At 35.6% G+C, this 21,583-nt stretch overlaps 5 protein-coding genes across 14 annotated transcripts in view; 2 read left to right on the top strand and 3 right to left on the bottom strand.

Annotated features, from left to right (window-relative positions):
- The first annotated feature begins 229 nt into the window (after positions 1-229).
- LOC658893 (selenoprotein M) lies at positions 230-756 on the top strand. Its single transcript, XM_015983266.2, has 2 exons — positions 230-331; positions 520-756. Exons 1-2 carry the CDS (start codon positions 230-232, stop codon positions 754-756), a joined length of 339 nt encoding a protein of 112 aa, XP_015838752.1.
- A 16-nt stretch (positions 757-772) lies between these two features.
- On the bottom strand, positions 773-11,340 carry LOC658819 (E3 ubiquitin-protein ligase RNF185). Of its 5 annotated transcripts, none has more exons than XM_015983265.2 (3): positions 11,213-11,340; positions 1,450-1,657; positions 773-1,402 (listed from the first exon to the last, which is right to left on the bottom strand). In XM_015983265.2, exons 2-3 carry the CDS (start codon positions 1,614-1,616, stop codon positions 997-999), a joined length of 573 nt encoding a protein of 190 aa, XP_015838751.1. In that variant the 5' UTR covers positions 1,617-1,657; positions 11,213-11,340; the 3' UTR covers positions 773-996. The 5 variants fall into 5 exon arrangements, with proteins under 5 accessions (XP_015838751.1, XP_008197834.1, XP_008197832.1 ...); XM_008199612.3 differs by lacking the exon at positions 11,213-11,340 and adding an exon at positions 1,891-1,911; XM_008199610.1 differs by lacking the exon at positions 11,213-11,340 and adding an exon at positions 1,705-1,884.
- Positions 3,548-5,809, bottom strand: LOC100141976 (dynein axonemal intermediate chain 4). The gene has a single exon (XM_001810193.4). It carries the CDS (start codon positions 5,807-5,809, stop codon positions 3,548-3,550), a length of 2,262 nt encoding a protein of 753 aa, XP_001810245.1.
- LOC658686 (dynein axonemal intermediate chain 4) lies at positions 6,126-10,417 on the bottom strand. Its single transcript, XM_965050.4, has one exon. It carries the CDS (start codon positions 10,413-10,415, stop codon positions 8,727-8,729), a length of 1,689 nt encoding a protein of 562 aa, XP_970143.1. The 5' UTR covers positions 10,416-10,417; the 3' UTR covers positions 6,126-8,726.
- Iml1 (Increased minichromosome loss 1) overlaps positions 10,586-21,583 on the top strand; it is a 24,672-nt gene continuing 13,674 nt past the window's right edge. For 3 of the 6 annotated variants that reach the window (XM_015983264.2, XM_008199606.3, XM_008199603.3), the window contains exons 1-9: positions 10,587-10,850; positions 10,900-11,865; positions 11,915-12,111; positions 15,362-15,639; positions 15,685-15,881; positions 15,929-16,081; positions 16,130-16,297; positions 20,481-20,609; positions 20,907-20,924. In XM_015983264.2, coding sequence (XP_015838750.1) covers positions 10,808-10,850; positions 10,900-11,865; positions 11,915-12,111; positions 15,362-15,639; positions 15,685-15,881; positions 15,929-16,081; positions 16,130-16,297; positions 20,481-20,609; positions 20,907-20,924 — 2,149 coding nt within the window. In that variant the 5' untranslated portion in view covers positions 10,587-10,807. Of the gene's footprint in view, positions 10,851-10,899; positions 11,866-11,914; positions 12,112-15,361; positions 15,640-15,684; positions 15,882-15,928; positions 16,082-16,129; positions 16,298-20,480; positions 20,610-20,906; positions 20,925-21,583 lie in introns of all 6 variants that reach the window. The other 3 variants (XM_008199607.3, XM_008199604.3, XM_008199605.3) reach the window with 2 other exon arrangements.

The raw sequence follows: 21,583 nt of genomic DNA, 5'->3' as shown, positions 1-21,583 counted from the left end.
ACAATAATTTTTAATAAAAAATTGATAAGAAAGATTGCAAATCGTGCGAGGTTCAGTCTGGTGATCTCAGTCGACCTCAGGAACACTTAATTGGTATGTTTGTGGGCAAAAAGCCTACAATTTGTAAAAAAACACGACACAATTATTGTTATTTCTGTATCTGCTTGGTCATCCTTCTAGCTCTACGTTCGCTTATCGCTGGTCGAACCGCTTTGTGATATCAAAGAAAATGAAAATTTGTGCGTCTTTACTCGTTTCATGTGTTGCCTTTTTGGCATTGGCAAGTGCAGAGGCAGCAAATGATAGTAAAATTGCAAGGGCCAGGGTCGAAGTAAGTTCCATCAAAAATAACGAAAATCACCCAAATCATCGAAATTCGTTATCACACTCATGACTACGTTGCACAATATTTACGTTCAACGTAAATATAAACAGTAAATATTCGAAACGGAGATATTTTCCTTCCAGTTTTGACATAACCTCACTTTTGTTTTTCCGAAAATAATTGCATATTTTTAGAGCTGCCCGAGTTGTAAACTCAACAGATTGCCAGAAGTGAAAGCATTCATTTACGAGGACCTTCCGAAATACGACAATACGGAGTTTAAGAAAATTCAGGGGGCGCCCCCCGTCCTCTTATTTTTAAATGACGCCGATGAAATCGTCGAACAACACTCATTGGAGAAGTTCAGCCGACAGGAGTGCAACAACTTGCTTAAAAGCAAAGGTTTTAACATTAAAAACAAGGAGCTGTAAATAAATGAAATACTAATTGTAAGGAAACGCTTGTAATTAAACCCTCAGATACTTTACACAAATCATGAACTAAAATTTACTTAACTATAATTAAAATTAAGAGGACTAAGGATTATCACCACTTTACAATAAAATTTTATTATGTACACATGTTGTTTCGTAAAAACAGCCTGGAATGGAAACTGTCTGATTTTGTACTGTGCTGATATAAAAGCCCTAACACCGTTCCAATAAAATATATTATGCCAAAATCAGCCAAGCGATGAACAGCACAGCCAGCCACAGGAAGAGCTTGGACAAGAACTGCTCCTCCATGTGCTGCTGGGTGCCCCTGGGGGCCGGGCTCGGCCTGGCGTCCCCGAAGTTGAACGTGGAGGTGAAGAAGCCGAAGGGGAAAGCACCTATTCCGAAAGACATGTGAAACCCGTTATCGCCCCCGAAGCCGAACCCTGGGAAGGTCGAGCCAGGCTCGGGCTCGGTGCGCTGGCCGGCGGGCCGGGGGGGCACCTTCTCGCGCGGGTCCTCCTGCTTGGTGCTGCCGCGGCCGTACAGCGGGATCACCTTCTCCTTGCTGATGGCCGCCTTGCAGACGGGGCACACCTGCCGATTGGGCCGCGTCTCGAGCCACTGGTGCAGGCACGGCCAGCTGGAAGCGACATTTTGGGGCGCAAGGGGGCACAGCGAGATAATTACCAGAACAGGTGTCCGCACATGCTGACCACCGCGTCCCTGGCAGTGTCCAGGCAAATGTTGCACTCGAACATGCGATCGTCCTTCTTGTCCTCGTCGGTGGCACCGGCGCCGTCACCGTCGGGGTGCTCCGCCGAGTGCTTGGCATTCTCTGTGGTGTTTGAAGACATCTCAACGGGGGTTTGCTGAAGTTGGCTCTGTTCTAGACCATCTAGGAAAGGATAAATGTCAAATGTTGTCAACATGTTAGATACTGACGTGGTGCATTAATAATTCACTTTAATAACCTTCACATAGTCTCCGTGTGAGTGGGTCTCTGTGATGCGGTTCACCAAATCGATATTGTCATATAGAGTTTGTTGAGTTATTTTTAAGCGAAAAACACTTCAATCAGGTGACAAGGCGAATACAATTTTTGATAAACAATTGTCACTTGGTACCAACCTGTTTCGACGAAAAATACCAAATCGACCCGAAAAAAAGAGCCTTGCAACCATTTATCACTTTAATAAATCGGCTCCAATGCTTCAGTTAAATCAAAACTAGTTAATTCTAGTTTCTCGAACGGTTATTATTTTAGAAAATAATTCGAGACGGACGAAAAATACAGTGGAACATATTGACTACTCGTTAGGAATAGATTTAAAAAGAAAATGAATATTTAAAAAAAGGGGGCATTTTACGTGAGGCGGGCAACGAAAAAATGCAACACCTGAAATTCGGTTTGAATGTAAAAACCTAATGATTATCTTCCAAAAGTTATGACCAAATTTAACCATAACGTATTTGTAAATTGTTATTCTAACTAAGCAATGAATAATAGAATATATAAAATGTTGCTTTACATAAAAAATTGACTGTTTCTTTTATTCTGATAATAGATTTTACACTAAAGTCTCAAAATGGGATACGTTTAGGAGCTACAGTACAGTCGAATAAAATGAAAATGACGCTTCAATAGACTAGTCCCTGTCCCTGCTGTGGATGCAAGTCCCTCTGGATTCGTAAATTATGACATTGGAAAATAGATCTAGCTTCAAGATAAATTTCGTTAGGAGTTAGTTTCCCGAAAGCGAAATTAAAATTTAATTCAGAATTAATTTGCCACTTATTTTCCATTAGCAATCATCAAGTTAATTAAAAATATATTTTTTTTAATCAAAAATTTAACAACCATGAAAAATCAGCAATGTTTTATGTTTATTTTTATTATAATTAAACCACTGGTGGTAAAAGTACGAGAAATTAAATCTTTGTTTTCGCAAATAACCAATGGTTTAAGCGAGGGTTTAAGTTATTTACTTTAGATAAAATTATAAGTTTAAAATGGAAGCCCATTTTGTACAAAAATTATATTAATTTTATTTTGAAAAAAAAGTTAAAAATTTTTACGTCAATGATTTGGCATTATTTTCCTTAAGAAATGTTTTGTTAAATTTTTCATTAAAAAACTCAACATTTCATTTAATTAATTTGATGTTTTTTGTCAATGCAAAATAAGTGGCTACTTAATTTGAATTAGTCGTTTTAAATTTTGAATTAAATTTTTATTTCACTTTTTGTAAACCGGCTCCTAAAGAAATTTATCTTTAAACTACGTTTGCAACCCAATAATTTACAATGCTACCTGCTAGCGTTTTGAAGGATTGGCATTCGCAGAAGGGGGGGAGGGCTTATTGAAGCGGTTTTAATTTTGTTTGACTGTACGTAATGTACACAAAAACGCGATTTTTTCGCAAAAACCGCCCGATCAAGTACTGCTGATCTGATTTTATCAGAATCGAAAAGAACAATGAATTTCCTGTATAGAGCACCACTTTAAATATTTTAATATTTTGTTATGCACTAGTTATTTGAATAACAATTTTTAAAAACTCGCTCTTTCATATTATATTTCGTCAATTTCACAAATAAGTCTCATACAAAAAATCATTATGTAATTTACAATCATGCTTTCTAGGAGAACAATTATTCCGAATATAACGGAATTTCAGGTTGTCAAACTTTTTTCACGTGAAATTTTCCAAAAGGTAAAAATAAAATTAAACACGTAACACTTTTAAGTAAGATATATTTTCTCACAATTAATTAATCTTATGAATTAATTAAAATATTTCGAAAACTGCCTATCGTCGAACTTCAACGACCCCAACTTGCGCAACTTCTTCATCAAATCCGGTCTCGTAACCAAGAGTTTTTTCAAACTTTGCGAGATAAGATTCTCGGGGAAGAACGGCGGTATGGGCATATCCTCCAGACAGTACACATGCACATTCCCCTTCATATCGCCGACCATTAAACTACGACCATTGGGCGTAAACCTGCAGACGGTGTTAAAAATATTATGAGGCGTCTTGCTGATAGACTGCGACTGATGCATCTTCCTTTGAAGATCCCATATTAGTATATCTGGACCTCGAATGGTCGCAATGACCGTTGGGTGCTCCGGACTCCAGTCAACGTCCAGCACTGGTAACATGGACGGTTCCGAAGTTACCAAACATTCCGAAATACCGTCTACCCAAAGACGCGCCCTAAAATCGTCACCACAAGTGTAGTACAACTTGTTGGCAAAAGGGGAGAAACGTATGGTGTGGATTGCACCATCATGGGCCTTGAACAGGTCCATGTGCTCGTTGTAGTAGTTAGTGGAGCATCTATGAACCACCCCTTCACTGGTCCCGACGAAGTAAGTGAAGGGGTCACACGGGTGCATCGCCAAACACCTGGCTTGGTCATATCCCGAAATGGAGATATTCTTCCCTTCACATTTTTTCAAATACTTGATCCCTTTCAACTTCCCTTCGGCCGCGGCAGTTATCATAATCTGCGTCCGTTTCAAATCCCGAGCTGTCGTTATTTGGTAGCGACACACACGGCCGTCCCCGAAACTAACCATAAGGTCCTCATCCCCGCCTTGCTGGAACCAAAGGATGCTCCAGACGGGTTCGAAAAACGTATCGTCTTCCCGAATCGCCGAAATTTCCCGCTTACTAACGTCCAGAATTTTCAAATCGCCGTTGTAGAACCCCACAGCGAGCAAATTCGGGTTCACTTTAGAAAACGCAAGAGATGTTACGGCCGTTTCAAAGTCGTACTGGCGTTCCGGCTGTTGCGGATTTTTGATGTTCCAGATCATCACCATTCCGGTTGCGCTCCGGTCAGTGTAGAAGTACTTGCCGTACGCCACTGCAACTAAGTCTTCGTTGAAGGAATTGAAGGCCACTCCGGTGACACATCTGGAGTCGGTTTCATCATTCGCGTAAGTCCATAGAAGTTCCAACCTGTACTTGTATTCGATGTTTTCGCGGAAGACGTCCGGCTCCGAAAGGCCTTTGTAGCGCTTTTGCTGCGCGTTGTAACAGTTATTCCCAAGGATGCGTTCAATGACAATAAGGGCATCATGGAAAGCTTTACTCCTCACAATTTTGTTCAACTGTTTGTCTTCGGCGGACATCCGGTAACTCTCAAGGGACGCAGCGTCGTTCAACCTGTGCTCTTCCTCAACCAAAGTCCCCATTTCTTCATCACTCAACTTATCTTCGAACTCCTCATGGGCTTCCTCCTCCAACTCTTGGAACGTATCGTACATCTCCCAGGCGGAAACGTACGTGGAATTGTTCCTAAACCTCATCTTCTTCGTCTCCGTGTCCCTTGCTTTCTTCAAAATCGGCACAGTTTGTATCCCCACTGCTATCACCTTCCGATTGCGCCCCTTCCCCTTGGTCAGAAACTCGTACAACTTGTTGTCCTCCTCAACATCGTTGGCCCCTTCACTTGTCTTCGAAACGGTCGAACTCGGCAAATCCAGCAGGAACATGGTCTCGGTCTCCACCAGGACCAGACTAACATGCTCCGGGATCGGCAGTTCAGGCTTCCCTTCCACCGACTCCTCATCGTACACAATCTCCTGCTGCGAAAACTCCGATTTGCTCCTCAAACTCACATCCGGGAGGAGGATTTCGTCGCCGAAGTAGGCCGAAGTTACCATGCTCCGGTGCGTGAAGGTCGCAGTCTCGCCTTCCTGCTTCTGGAGCAGGATGTTGGTTTGGAACTTTTGGGATTCGACTCGGCTGAGCGAGTGGTGGTGCAGCATGAAGCTGTCTTTGGTCAGGTTGTCCATGATGCTGATCTGGCGCTCGCGCCCGCCCTCGAAGACGTAGGGGTTGAGGGATATGGGGGTGACGTCCACGCCATCGAAAATCACGGGGATGACTTGGTATTTGGGGGCGGTGAGGATTGTTTTGGGGCGGAGAGATTCCCGGTCTTTGCCGCGCAGTTTGCGGAGGCTGCTTTGGTAGCCAGGGTCGTACGAAACGCTGGATTTGGTGACCGAACGGCCGGTTCGGGGCGAAGAAGCCATCAGATTTTGACAGGGATTGTCAATTTGCCAACTTATTGAGTATTTTTATGTGTTTTTTAACGAAATAAAAATTGGGTGCATCACAGAGCATGTTTTCGAAAATTATAAATTAGTATCAAAAGTTTTAGTACTGGCCATGTCTCCATTTATGTTGAAAACTCAGTAAGTTAATTGAAGTAGCAAATACCAACTGGTTGGTGAATTTAATCTGTTTCTAGAGTGTTTTAGTGATTTTTAAGAAATTAGTCGTACGAGTAAAAATACGAAATCAGTACAACACTTCTTCTATGTACCATTTTTTCAAAATCGAATTTTTTAAAATCATTTTTCCCCTTACAAATTGACGAGCCTTTTATGAAATGCTCCAGTAAAGACAAGTAATAATAAATAATATTCGCAACCAACGGTAACCGATTCTTGCGGTAATCTTGTCGAATATTTTAGATAACTTTGCTTCTAGTGGCATGTAAGAAAATTTTGTAAGATTTTTAAATAATTTTAACTCAAACAATAAAAGGTTTTGAAAAAAAAGTTATTAGGAAAAATTGTTGGTCTTGACGAGTTCTATTACCAGTTAAAATTAATGTACTTATTTCATTTACAGCGTGTATAATAATTTGTGGTGACTTTAATATAGTTTTTTAAAACCTGAAAAGTATCTGTTAAACTATTACTGAATTATTTGATAGTTATGGTCTCAGTTGTCACATCAAAGAAATATCAAGGTAATTAAATTTACTTCAGATCACTTCATTCTCAGTTTTGTATTTTTCCAATTTATTTTATTCATTTTATGGTAGAAAAACCACTAAAAACAACAAAAACGTATTTTTAGCAACAACATTAAAACGTTTGTGTCGTTTCTTGGCACTGAAACATGGATCGAGATGTATAAGGAAATAATAAATGCGGAAAATATGTTTGAATCATTTTTCAATTTGTTTTTTTATCATTTTGACAATGCTTTCCCATTAGTGGTAGTGACTGTTGTAAAAAAGACTAAAAACTCTTGGGTAACGTCAGATATAAAAAGAGCTTCAAATAGATTACGTGATATCCAGTTTATGTACAAACCGATAAACAGTCCTCGATTGTTAAGTTTCTATAAAACAAAATAAATAAATAAATAAATAAATAAAGAACTTGTACATAACAGAAAAATGGTATCTAATCATCACTACATCTTAAAGTCTAAAAACAAATCATATATTTATATTTAGAATTTTTATACATTAGTTTTATAAAGCAAAGAGACAGATTTAAACATAACACTACTAGGGCCAAGTGGTCAAAAAACTGATGAACCTTATGAAGTTTGTCATCTGCTAGCAGAACAGTTTTCCTCGATAACATCTTGTAAAATAGCCGCTAACGGAGTCACTTTAAATAATAATAAGTTATATGGGAACACGTAATAATAAAACAATGTTTCTTCTTCCTACTGACCCACTAAAGATTTTTTCCGTAATTTCTAAAATGCAATCATGTGGATTTGACGAAATCTATAATAAAAAAAGTTAATCATAATATTTCTGAACCATTTTCTGAAATTATCAATAAATCATATTTAGGTGAGAAATTTCCTAAAAGACTCAAACTACCGTCCCATCACATTACCTTCAAGCTTTTCAAAAATATTTAAAAGAGTAATTTATAATAGGTTGTACTCTCTTGTTCCACTGAGCAAGCGGTTTTCAAAGCTATATCAGAAATTGACAAATCTATTGATCTAAATTACACGGTGTCAGGAATTTTTTTCGACTTGTCTAATGCTTTTGATACCTTAAGACATGATAATAACATGAGATTGAAAATATTCTCAATTAGAGCAAGCTGTGCTTGTAGAACTTTAGCCACATTTTAGCCGTTTATTTACGACCGTATGTTTGAAATTATGTTGTCTTATGTAGTTTCTACACAGCATATGATGTGGTTGAAATTTCACTTCACTTTCAAGGCTTACCCTAATTGAGTATATTTTCGATCTTATGTTATTTTATGGAATTAGAGGTCAAGCATTAGAGATTATTAAATATTTTTTGGACAATAATTTTAATTTCTTTTTATTCTAGTAATCAATTAGTTATTGAACGAGAAGTACCTCAATGATCTGTATTGGGACCTCTATTATTTCTTGTTTATGTCAACGATATGTTTAAATATAAAAAAATAATGCCATTTTTCAGATTGCGGATTATTTATTATTATCAATTATTATTTAGTAATTCAAAATCAAATGAATTATTACGAATACAAGTACTGACTAAGTGATTATACAACATTTTTTTGAGAAAATTTAAATTATTATTTCAGTTGGAAAAATCATTTTGACAAAATTTTAACAAAACTTAACTCATCATTATTCGTTTCTTAAGTAATCACGTAAGTATCATTTGAAGCTCTAAAGACATACTATTATGGACATGTCCAATCTTTTATAAATTATGTGGTCATATTCGGAGGTGTAAAAATGGGCCGTCGTTTAGAATTCGTAAAATATGGTTTAATGTCTGTAACATCATTGTATTTATTCGACTAGTTTTTTTAAAAAATGAATATTGCATAATTTGTGTATGATTGTGATGTCTAAGATAAAATGACCACAAGAGGTAGAATGTCCGTACAAATCCCACAACACGGTACCTACTACGAAATATGAAAAAAATGTCTTTATACTCGTAAAGCCATAAAAATATTTAATAAATTAAAAAAGTCGCCGAATTTATTTCAGCGTCCAAAATATTTTTTCAAGTAACTGTTTTTACTCGTACGAAGAATTCTTTAACTAACAATTTATGTGTCTTATGAAATTTGTTTTAGGTATTAGTATTTACATGTGTTTCGTTTTTCAGTGTTTTAATTTTTTTGACCAAAAATGTTATTAGCATTATTATTGTTAAAAAAAATTGTCTGATTGTTAATTTGCCAACTTTTCGAGTTTGCCGATTAGATCCGTATTGGTTTGCAGGATGTTTTTAATCGACTGGAAAAATAGGTTTTGTTGAAAGAAGGCAGGAATTGGTAGCCCGCTCACAGCAAACGTGTGGACATTACCGTCAATGTCCCCGACCACTAAACACTTGCCACAAGCACTAAACTTACAAACCGTGTTTCTTGAATTCGTGGGTGACTTAGTTTGGGACTGTGGCAAGTAGATCTTCCTTTGCAAGTCCCACAGGAAGATGTCCATGCCGCGAAGACTTGCAATGATAGTCGAGTGTGACGGACTCCAGTCGACATCAAGCACCGGCTCCATGCAAAACCGCGAGACAATCAAGGGCTCACTAATCCCCTCGATCCACAAACACTTCTGAAAGTCGTCACCACAGGTCGCAAACACTTTTTCAACAAATGGTGAAAACTTAATAGTGTGAATGGGGCCTTCATGCGCTTTGAACATGTCCACATGGTGGGTACAGTAACTTGCGGCACACTTGTGTATGACACCTTCCTCTGTACCCACAAGGTAGAAGGCAGGGTCCGGCTTGTGCACACTTAAGCAAAGAGCGCCGGCATACCTAGACGACGAAACCTGATTGCCTTCAAACAACCGCAAGGCTGGTAACCCTTTCAGCTTCCCTTCAATTTTATCCGTCCTCATAATTTGTACACACTCGAGCTTCGCTTGGGTCACCAAGTACTTGCAAACCCGACCGTCGCCGAAACAAACCAGGAGAAATTCCTTCTGGTTTTGCTCCAGCCATACCATGTTCCAGGCCGGTTTAAACGAAGTGCTAGAGTCCTCCCCAACCATCTCAAAGTCCCTTTTGCTGACATCTATAACTAGGAGCTCCCCATTGTAGAACCCAACAGCCAGATAGTTCGGGTCTTTTGTTGAAAACGCAAGGGACGTGACCGGGTGTCTGAAGTAGTACTCGCGCTCGGGCTGTTTGGGATTTTTTATGTTCCACACCATCACAACCCCGGTCTTTCTCCGGTCAATAAAATAGTACTTGCCATAGCCCACAGCTACCATATCTTCGGTGAAAGAATTGAACGAGATCCCGGTAACGCACCTATTTTTCGTGTCTTCGTTGGCGAAAGTCCACAGCAAGTCCAGCTTGTAATCGTAGCGGATTTCCTCGGCCTCGTCCACCAACCCTTTGAACTTCTTCTGTTCGTTGTTGTAACAATTGTTGGCCAAAAGGCGTTCAATTACTAGAACAGCGTCGAAGTAGTTTTTATTCACTGACAACTTCTCCAACTCTTTGGTCTCTCGACTCTTCCTTAGTTCATCCAAAGACACTTCCGCAATTAACTCATGGTCGTTTGTTTCCTCCAACTCAACACTTTCAACAAAACTGGCATTGTAGGTATCATACATCTCCCAGTTTGAAGCAAACGTTGAGTTGTCCCTGAACTTGTACTGGACGGGTTCCGTGTTTCGCGTTTTCATTAAAACAGGCCTCGTTTGTACTCCAGTTGTTGCAACTTTGCGATTACGCCCTTTACCCTTTGTTAAGTATTCGTAAAGGCGGTTGTCCATCTCGGCGGCTTCGCCCTCGTCAGTGTCCCGCGGGACCACAGAACTTGGAAGTTCAAGCAAGAAAAGGGTTTCCGTCTCGTTTAACACAATAGTCACATGTTTTGGGATTTTTCGCAGCATTTTTAGCCAAAAAAAGTTTGATCAATTCTACCCCATTTATTTAAAATCGCTACCAACCCAACTTCAATACTCGACTAATTTTTAACACAGCGTAGGTGCCTCTGGTCTAGTTTTTATCTTGTTGCAAGGTGTTGGTCGTTGCGGTAACTTGTTGCTTGTTTATTGTCTAACCTCAAAAGTGACATTTTACAGTGAATGTCAAGACATAAATTATCATTTTTTAATCGAAATTAAAATGTTAATGCGATAGTTTGTAACATAATTAGTGTGTTATGTTGGTGGGGACTGTTAATTTTACATTTGGCACTTCTCGTCCCCCGTGCGATGAAAAACAATACGATGCAAAGTTCATGTGTGATTAGTTTACAAAAATAGAAGCAAACAATAACATCATGAAATTGTTTCGTCTTATCGTCCACCAGAAGAATTTCAGTGGTATGAGTCGAACAAGTTGTGACCGGTCAAGGTCAGTTGTTTTTTCCAGCTGAGGATTTAATCATCAACCCTAAAGACTACCCCGGTGCTAATTTGGGCGATATTGTGGAGATTTACCACCCGCCACCCGACGATGACAACCCACGTGGTAAGAAGAAGAGCGAGCCTGAGGAAGAATACCCAAGGTTGTTGCTCCAAATTAAAACGTTTCCGGACGATACAACCCAGCAAAATGCCTTACAAAAAGACACAATCAGCGTGGAGCAGAGCATAGCTCAGGCTTTCGGTCTGCAGGCGTACAAGAACGTGATAATCCGTATTGTGGACCCGCCTGACATTGCGCTTGACTCAATTGAACTTACCTTTAAAGACCAGTACATGGGGCGCTCTGAGATGTGGCGCTTGAAAAACAGTCTTATTAACACTTGTGTGTACATCAAAAAGAACATTGAGTTCTGTGGGGGCGCTGTGCGTTGCCAGGTCTACGAGATGTGGTCAATGGGCGACAGAGTCGCTTGTGGGGTTATCACAGAAGACACGAAAGTCGTTTTCCGCTCCTCCACATCCATGGTTTATCTCTTCCTGCAAATGTCGTCGGAAATGTGGGACTTTGATATTTACGGCGACTTGTACTTCGAAAAAGCCGTGAACGGGTTTTTGGCCGATTTGTTCATGAAGTGGAAGAAGAACGGGAGCAACCACGAAGTGACGATTGTTTTGTTTTCCCGCACGTTTTACGAAGCGAGTAACTTGGAGGCGTTCCCTCTCCACATGCGAGAGTGTCTCCAGAAGGATTACAAAGGCCGATACTACGAGGATTTTTACAGGGTTGCGGTCCAGAACGAGCGCTATGACGACTGGAGCGGGATTTTGGTCCAGTTAAGGCGAATTTTTTCCGAATATTTGAAAATTGTCCTCGAGTATCACAAAAGGCCAGGGTTGGATATTCCAGCTGCGACGAACAGTACAGCAGCTCAGGGGAATTTTCTAGAGGTGTTAAACATGTCCCTGAATGGTATTTATTTGTGGTCATGGTTTATACATTCTGATTGTTTTTTTCTCAGTTTTTGAGAAGCATTATTTGGATCGAAGTTTTGATAGGACTGGGCAACTCAGTGTTGTGGTTACACCGGGTGTTGGTGTTTTTGAAGTTGATCGAGAGTTGACTAATATTACGAAACAGAGAATTATCGATAATGGGGTTGGGAGTGATTTGGTGTGTGTTGGGGAACAGCCACTGCACGCAGTTCCGCTTCTAAAGGTATTATTTGATTTAATAGGAGGGCTTAATGACCGGATTTTTTTGCCTTAAGTGCCAGTTGAAAAAAAAAACAAACCCAAAACGAACATATTTATTTCGCAAAAAAATGTTATTTTTTAAGCTTGTAATTTCGTATTTCCAGTTAAGTCGTATGTCATAAAATACTTATTGAAGGTAGCTAACATATAAAAGAATTTTGTTATTTAATTCTATTACTGTTAAGTAGACGGAATGGGAATTAGGTACGTCTGCATAAGTATTAAAACATAACCAAATTAGTTGGTCAAAAATTGTTATTATTTTACTAGAATACACATAAATATTACATAATAATTAATAAGCTTATAAGTATTAACGTAATAACACTTTAACTAAAGATAAACAAAAAAATTGATATGAAAAAAATTAAATAATAATAATTATTATTATTATTAATGAAATATATTTATATTAATGACTAATGAAATGATGAATAATTTAATTACTTGTTGGATTGATAATTCAAGGATTCGTAACATGATAACTAAATATAAAATCTCGCTAGAAAACAATCTTTATTTATGTAATAATTATTTTAATACTTTAATTTGCTCAAATGACCTAGCAGATCCAAAGGAATCAATTATGTAATGGGAACTATAGATGTATAACAGAAAGAAAAAAAAAGAAAGTAAGGAAGAATCAGTAACTATTTTAAATGAAAAAAACAGATTCTAAAGAAAAGGTTACTTGTGATCTTTTTATAATAATAATAACAATATAATAATAATAATAATGTTTTTTCAAATATTTTCCAGAAAACAAAGCACTGTAGCACTGCATGAGTATAATTATAAAAGGCGCTCCGAATTAAAATGTTTTATTGTTTTTTTAAATGAATTGATATTTAGATCCTTTATTTTGTTGGGCAAAAGATTATAAAATTTTATAGAGTGATGTTTCATTGCTGTTTTTGTTCGCGTTAGTCGAATCTCATTTTGACAAATTTTTTCCTTGCAATTGTAATCATGATAATAACCATTGGAATTTTTTTATAGATGTTAGACTTTAGGTATAGTACACATAAATAAAAAACAGTGACGGCAAGGTTAATACTTATAATTTTTTGAAGGCCTCTTTGCAGTCAGCCCGATAGGGTATGCCAGCAACAACGCGAATCGCACGCCTGTGAAGAGAAAAAATACGATATAAACAGGATGAATGTCCCCAAACTTTTAAGCCATACGATTTTATTAGAGAGTATTAGAGTAAATTACATGCCAAGTAACTAATTAGGAGTACGAAATTATATTTTTGGCTTCTAAAGATATTATTAATTCGTTGTTATTGCTTTTTGTTAGGACTTACTCCTTTTATCTCAAAAATTTGAGATTTTTGGATTGAAAATAAAAATAAATACCTATCCCAAATAATTTTTATTTTTCAGACAAGACAAGACTACACTGTTTACTGTAATTTTTAATACTACAAGAAAAGTAACCATCGTGGAATTTTTTAGTTACTTGGATGAGCTAGTGAGCTAGATATCACCGTTTATAATAGAAAATTTACTCGTTTTCACTTATTACTTGAACCTGTTACTGTAATACTGTAATACTGTAATCAGGCAGGTTCTCTTAAAAAAATTGGAAAACTGAGTAAATGCGGATTGGATTGGGGTATTTCACGAGACTATTCCTATGTACAAAGTTAAGGAATGGTCCAGGATATAACAAATATTAAACAATTTAAAATATTCACACGAACAAATGGATATAAAAGTTTTTCGAAATTATGTCAAACATTGAAAATCTATTTGATGATATGTACTTAAGACCTATTTCAAAGGTTTTGTTTTTAACTTGGACATTACTCAAAGAAAAAATTAAAATAATCAATAAATATTGCCGAATATTAATCCATTTTTGTGAGAGGTTCGGGCGAATACATAATTCAAGTGAACGTGAAATTGATGCATGAAGATCGCTACAGTGGCCGAAACATGTAGCGATCTAGAAAATAAAAACTTGAGAGGAAGGACCGAAACATTTGTGTTGTTTTTTCAAAATAGCTTCACCTTTAATCAATAAATAATTACTTATAACTGGGAAGCTCAGCCTAAAAGGACATTATTTAAAGAAAAAATAAATAAATAATCAATAAATACTCATAATTAAGAAGCTCATCCAAAAAGCTGTTGCTTCTTGGGATTAAAAAATCTAATTGTTCAGAATCGGATAAATAATCTTTGAAGAAACGTATACTAAAATAGGGAAGGGAAACCGTTCTCAATTTTTTAAACTTTTTATGTTAATTTTTAATCGTTGACGGGAAATCTATATACGAAAGCAGGAAAGCAAAATCTACACCTCTCAATTGAATTTCAGATAACGTCAGTTAAGGTTCAGATTAGTAGTAACATGTATTTCAGAAAAGGTATTGAATAATATTAGCTATTTGTCATTTTACACTGAATTACAGTTGTGGAATTCACTGTAGTAAATTAGATTTGAGAAAACATTTTTTCTAATTTAGATGTTGTAAATTGTATTTTAGAAAAAGCACAGGCGGGACAAAAAAGACCTCACATTTTTATTGTTGAACACGTGTTAAAATTATGTTAATTTAAAAGGCACTAATTCTAACAGTATAATGTTTAAAGTAAAAGGTGGAACCTGTTGAAACTTTTGAAACCACAAAACCGAAGAATAAGGCAATATGCAATGACTTCTGATTAATTTACTTTTAGTTTACACATAACGGACGGGACAAAAAATTACCTATTCAGTCAGGGTCTAATTATTAAAGACTAACAATTTTAAAATTAGACAGTGGAGATACAAAATTTTTGGTTTTATGTGGCTAACAACCTAAGAAATAAGAACAATATTTTATGTTTGCGATAACGGACGGGACATTAAGAATTATATAGATAAAAAATTAATATTAGAATATTACTAATAATTTACTAATAAATTTTCAGAGTTGTATTTTGTCAGTATTTTGTTTTCGCCTAAAAGGCATAGTATGCAAATTTTACATTTCAATGAATTACGTCAATTTAAGTGATTATCCTCTCTCAAAAACTCTTTTGTCGCAAATTACATTAAATACATTATAAACCGAATCCTGTATTTTGAAAGAAACATTACTAAAATCATTTTGAAATTTCGGGGGTCACGTTGCATTTTTCCTGGAGTGGCTGAACATAAAAAAATCCGGTCACTTCTAGCCCACCTGCCACTTCCCAATTTCACAATTTTAATTACAGTTTCATAATAAAGACACTCATATGAACGTCCCTGACGACTACTCAATGCCCCACTGGATCAACTTATCGTTTTACTCAACTAACAAAAAAATCGCATATTCGAATTTCATCCCACGTATTAAGCTACCACCTCCTTTACCCACCGAAGAGGTGAAAAAGGATTCCCCGAAAAAACTCGTACCTCAAGACGATTACATTCACAATTCGTTTTTCGATTATGACGCTTACGATGCGCAGATTTTTCAGTTACCGCCAGTGCATACAGTGCACGAGACCAGGTTTAGCCCCAACTATCTTGATTTTATTTGAGTGATATTTTTCAGTACAATACACCACAAAGTAATCCCGCGTTACAAACGCAGCTCTGGCAGTTTACTAGACTCGCATGAACTGATCAAAGGGCAAAGGCGCAAATTATCAGACCCTGATGTGCCCCACAGGATTGACTCCAACGCCCGGTCTGAGCCAATAGCCATTCCTCCAGCGGCTACAAGCCCTCTAGTCTCACCACACGCTGATGGTAAATGTAAATTTGTAATTTTAGACTTGTGACACGTTTAAATACAGAGAAGGAGTTATCACCACCGGTGCGAATGGTAGTGGGCTCTGAAGGCTCACCCCCTTTAGAATCCCGCGCTTTGATTAACCCATTTGACCCCTCACATGTCACGATTAAATTAACTTCGAATCGTAGACGGTGGACTCACATTTTTCCTAAAGGTGAATTTGTGACGTTTGTTGTTTTGCTAAATTAATTTTTGAGAATAGGACCGACGGGAGTTTTGATCCAGCAACACCATTATCAAGCGATACCGGCTCAGCCTGAGCCGATTAACTCCGAATGTGAGGGGAATAACCCGAAGCTGGATCGCATGATTTCGTCCGGGAGTGCGCAGTTGGCTAAGTCGTTTTGCGCCACTGCGGCTTTACACGAATGTAAGTACAAATTTAGGTCGCCTACATTTAAAGGGATTTCAAAAATCCCTTCAAATGTAGGCGACTAAAAACACAAACCACGGGGACTTAAATTCAGAAGTAAAATTACCGTTGGGGGCGCCACTGAGCTAGGTCGAAAACAGTAACCATAAATGGCGGGAAAATGTTTATTCGGATATTTTGAGCGTTGTACGAATTTTGGGGCTTCACAATTGCCTATGCGGAATGACTATTGTATCTTTGATACAAGAAACTTATGTTGACAAATGAGAGGAAAACACGAATAACGACGAATGACTGTTTGGTTCACTTTCTTTATTGGAAAATTATTACAAAGACATTGAAAAGCCCACCTTTTGGCAAAATTTACGTTTAAATGTATCAGCAGTTGTTAATCTTTATTGTAGTTTTGTAGATTTACCGCAGCATTTCATGATTTTTTCAGTGGAAAATTCTAACCTAAAATTCATAACACTTCACTAATTTCTTGGTTTCTTGAGCCAAACTTTGTGTTCGCTGTGATCCATTACTTATAATCTTTAATTAGACAACTGTTTGATAACACTTTGTAATCAAAATTTAAATATTTTTCACTTTCAAGTTCCAACAATAAACACTTTATACCACGAAAAACTACAGAACCAAAGTCAACACTAGTATTTACCACCACGTACTTTTAAAGTAATTCTTTCTATTGTAAGTAATTAACACTATACACGCGAAATTGTTGAACAATTCATTAAATGTCAGTTAAATGTGGCATTACGAAAATTTCTTTACTGTTTTCGACATAGTTCAAAAGTCATCACCAGAGGGCGTCTAATTAATTTTATTTCCGAATACTAGGATGCGATACGACATACAAATAAACCTGTTAGAATAAAATAATAATATTAATAATAATAATAAAAATAAAAAAATAATAGGAACTCTAAAAAAAAACGTTCCGTTTTAGTTACTGCCACTAACGTCGCCCTTTAAAGTAAAAAAGGTTGTTTTTAAATGGCGGTGACCACAAGGCTAACAGAAAATTACAGATAGATAGAGCAATAAATTTTTAAAAGTCAATCATACGTACGGTAATAAAAATGCCGTCTCTATAAAACGAATCTTTGCTTTTACTGTCGTCTCTTTGACCGCAACAATTACCTGCAATAAATCATTGTCGCTCCGTAAACTTGGAAATCCGCTCGGAGAAATTTGGCGAGTTTTGTAATCACAAATATTTGATTGCGATTTTATGTAATTAATAAATTAGTGAATGTTCAATCAATAAACTGACATGGAAGTATTATTGATGCTAACCGAAATATTTAATAAAATGTTTTAATTCTTCTGGTATAATATTAATTAATTAAAAAATAATAATGGGTGTTTATAAAATAAAAAATTATAAAAACTTAATTAATCGAAATTTTATTAATTCTGCAGTGTCTTTCTAGATCAACGGTGTATAATTCTTTAAGCAAAAAATTTTTAATAAATTTTTTTTACGAATTTTTGCATAAAACATTTAAAACCATTTTGGGTGTTCTAAAATAATTTTTGCAGCGTCTTAATATTAATTAATTTGATTGCGATTTTATGCAATTCATGAATTAGTACTCGTAATTGTTGAAGAAAAAAAAAACAATCAATAATCTGTCATGGAAGTTTTATTGATGTTACGAATATATTTAATAAAGTGTTCAAAGAATAATAAAATATTATTTTTTTAATATTAATAAAATAAAAATACTATGGGTTGATTTGCAGAAAGCAAAATTAAAATCTAATTCCGAATTAAACTAAATCTTAAGTTGCCATTTAAAATGCATTGATAGAAGTCAAGTAACCACGAATCAAAATTTGTTTGTAAATGAAATGTTCTTTAAACTTTTTTGTTTATGGTTTCGGAGCTATTCTAAAAACAGGAAACGCAGTAGGCAATTAAGGTATAATCCTGCTTTTTCCGTAAATTTATGGTCTCAAAGTTTAAGTGCGTTTTTAAACTTAACCTAATTTTTTCACAAAAGACCGTTAAACCAGGCCGAAAAATCACTAAATTGGGTCGAAAAAGATCAAATACTGCAAAGGTAACTGCTTCGACTTCAATAAATTTTGTCATTGATAATTAACCGAAAAATTATTATGTTTTTTGTGAGCGTTTAAGCACTTGTCTGAGACATTTTTTCACAAAATTTTGACAAAAATTGCACAAAAAATTTCCAAATCAAGTCTAAAATTTTGTTTTTTATTTTTGCTTAAACACGTTTTTGGCCTAAAATTGAGGCATGTTTTCATATTTAACTTAAAGGAACGTTAAACTGAACTGAAAAATCAATAAATTGGGTCAAAAGTTGCATTGTTTAGTCTTTTCCAAGCTAAGTATTCTATAGTACATTTTTTTTAACCAAAAAACAAATTCTTTAGTGAAAAATAAAATATGAAAATTTAGTTCGAACACGGTTTTTATATTTGTTTGTACGTCGTCTACGTAGATACGTAAGACCGAAAAATCTTAAAATTTGGGTTGAAAGTTAATTTTTTTTGACATTTTTTGGCATTTCTTGCACATTTTTTAGCCTGAAATCAGTTGTATAGTGATATTCATTTATTAAAATAAAGAAACTTTATCAAAACATCAATTTAATACAATTTTTGTATTTTTTGGGCATCTAAGTATTTAAGACCAAAACATAGTTTTTTTCAAATAAATTTTGCGAACATGAATTGAAAAATCAATGAATTAGAGATCTAATAAGTAGTTTTCCATCTAACAGAGGGAATGTGTTTTTTTCAGTTTTTGTTAAAAATAAACTAAAATAGGATCAAACATGGTGTTACTATAGCTTTTCATGAGCGTTTAATCATGTTTCTGGAACAGACATTCAGTTTTTTTGCTAAATTTCGCCAAAATTACATAAGAAATCGCCGAATTAATTCGCAAAATTCTTTTATTTTTGCTTATTGCAAATTGTATTGGAAATTATGACTTTTGGGCACTTTTAACCAGTAATCTAATAATTGTTTAGTGAAATACTTTAAATAAACTGAAGAATCATCAATTTAAACACTAATTTCTGTGTTCTTTGCAGTTTTCAACCGGAAAGATAATTATTTCACTAAATTTTTATCAAGAATAATCCAAAATAGAATAAAAAATGCTGTTACTATTGCTTTTTGTAAACATTTAAACACTTTTCTGGTTGAATTTATACCCTAATTTTTTTCAAAAATTATATAAGAAATCGCTCAATTGAATCGATTTTTTTTTTAATTTGTACTTGTATCCATCCAGCACTTGAACAAGCTTTTTGGCGATAAACCCAGACAAAAATCAACTAAATTAAGTCAAAAATTATTTTTGAATTTCGTCAAAAATAATCCAAAAAGTCAAGAATCGGTTCGAAAATTATGTTATATTATATATTATGTTATGTGAAATATTTGTATCGGGAATGTGTTGCAGGAAATAAAATTCTCTACAAGTTTTTTTCTTACATTTTTCTTGTACCTTTAACGGTATTTTCATTACAGTAATGTTTGGATCATCCAAACAAAAAGTTTGCAGAAACCTTACAATAACCAATTAAAAATGGAAATACATACAGGGTCTCCCATTGATTTGAAAAATATTATTATTATTACTACCTTTTAAGTGTTAGAAAATTATTATTATTATTATTATTATTTGTATTTTTATTATTATTTTCAAGCACACAGGTCTTTCTAAAATTAGAAAACTTATTTTTTTTTTAAATGGAACACCTTATATTTTTTACATTTTTGAATGTTACTTTTAACACTGATGTTTTTAAGTTAGAGTGTAATTGGCTGATTTTGCTTAGTTTTTGAATTTAATTTGATTTTTTTGATGAAAAATCTTTTAAAGAAATTATTACATAAAAACTAAGGAACCTAAAATACAAAATTAAAACTTTATTTCAAACGGGTGCTGCTTCAGCTTCTTTCTATAAGATGACCAATTATGAAAAATATGGAATGGGACGAAGCGAAAATCTAAAATTTTGTATCTTTTTTCGCATGTTTGTCGTCAGTTTTCTCTTCTTTTAAAATTCAATGTTCAACCTTAGTACTTTTTTTCAAAACAGTTGGTGAACAAGCTAAATTTAAAACAATCTCGTTTCGCTTCCTAGTAGTATTAGTTCTCCGTAGTTCAAACTTAAGTGAATGTTTTCAGATTGTAAGAAACGGCCAAATTCGCAGACCAATCACAGTGTGGCAAGCGCCCCCAAAAACCCATCAAAGAGCCTCACACTGCTGTGGGGGGCGACGGGTGAGCAGGAGTGGACGCCGGCTCTGACGACAGGTATCCTCGAAATTGAACTGAACTGTGAAAAATTAATGTTTTGGTTGTTTTTTTATAACAAATTATTGGCCATTGAAATCGTGCTTTGCAAAATTCTCATTTGGTTTGATCCTAATCACTAAATTACGAACATTTTAACGAGATCTGAAGAAAATCATTCATTGTAATGTCACTTTCATTTTATTGTGACGTCGGGAGCCCCATTCCCTTCCTAGCCCTTATAGGAATTGGCGCCGAATACGTGAATTCACTTCGTTTCTGTTCCATGGTCGTCCCTGGGATCGGCGGAATAAGCAGTCAATGATGTCCTTATAGGTTTGAGCAATTCTTATCTAAGTACCTTATGATCTAGATTTGTTTTCAGAGAATTTTTAATTCAGTTCTTTGGTAGGCTGTTTATTATATTTGCTTTTTATTTTGGGAATTTATTGCGTAGTGCGTGTGCTTGTGTCAAATCGCGATTCCTCGACGCAATGAATTTTTATAGTGTACCAAAGACGATTAAAATTTACACAAGTAGATTAACCCTCTATAAAAATCCATTGTCTGGCACCTCTCATCACTCCCTTCATTTTTATCCCTTAGTGTAGTCGTCGAGTTGTGGCTAATTCGTCTCTAACACTTCAGTAGGTTGTAGTTTGGCTTTGTGCTAACACGCACTGGTTTTTGTTTTGTGTGCTTGTCTTTTAATTGTGTAACAACGGCACGGGGGACTAAATTTTAGGAGATTAAAAACTGGCTGTATTTAAATAAAAAGACAAACAGAAAAAAAGTGCAGCCTGATAGGGCATTAAATTTTTACTAGCATTATAAATAACACAAGTGGTATTTTTTAGAGTTCCCAATAAAGGAACTCTAGTATTTTTGAATCAATTTTTGAAAAACGTACGTAAATTTTTTAAAAAGGAAGAAATAATGACTTTTTTGAGCCAATTTATTTGTGACTATTTAGACTTAACAAAATCTCGTTTTTG

The sequence above is a fragment of the Tribolium castaneum genome, chromosome 2 (assembly GCF_031307605.1).
Source record: "Tribolium castaneum strain GA2 chromosome 2, icTriCast1.1, whole genome shotgun sequence".
NCBI classification, from domain to species: domain Eukaryota; kingdom Metazoa; phylum Arthropoda; class Insecta; order Coleoptera; family Tenebrionidae; genus Tribolium; species Tribolium castaneum.
The sequence above is the reverse complement of the archived record's forward strand: the minus strand, read 5'-3'. Positions and strand labels throughout refer to the sequence as shown.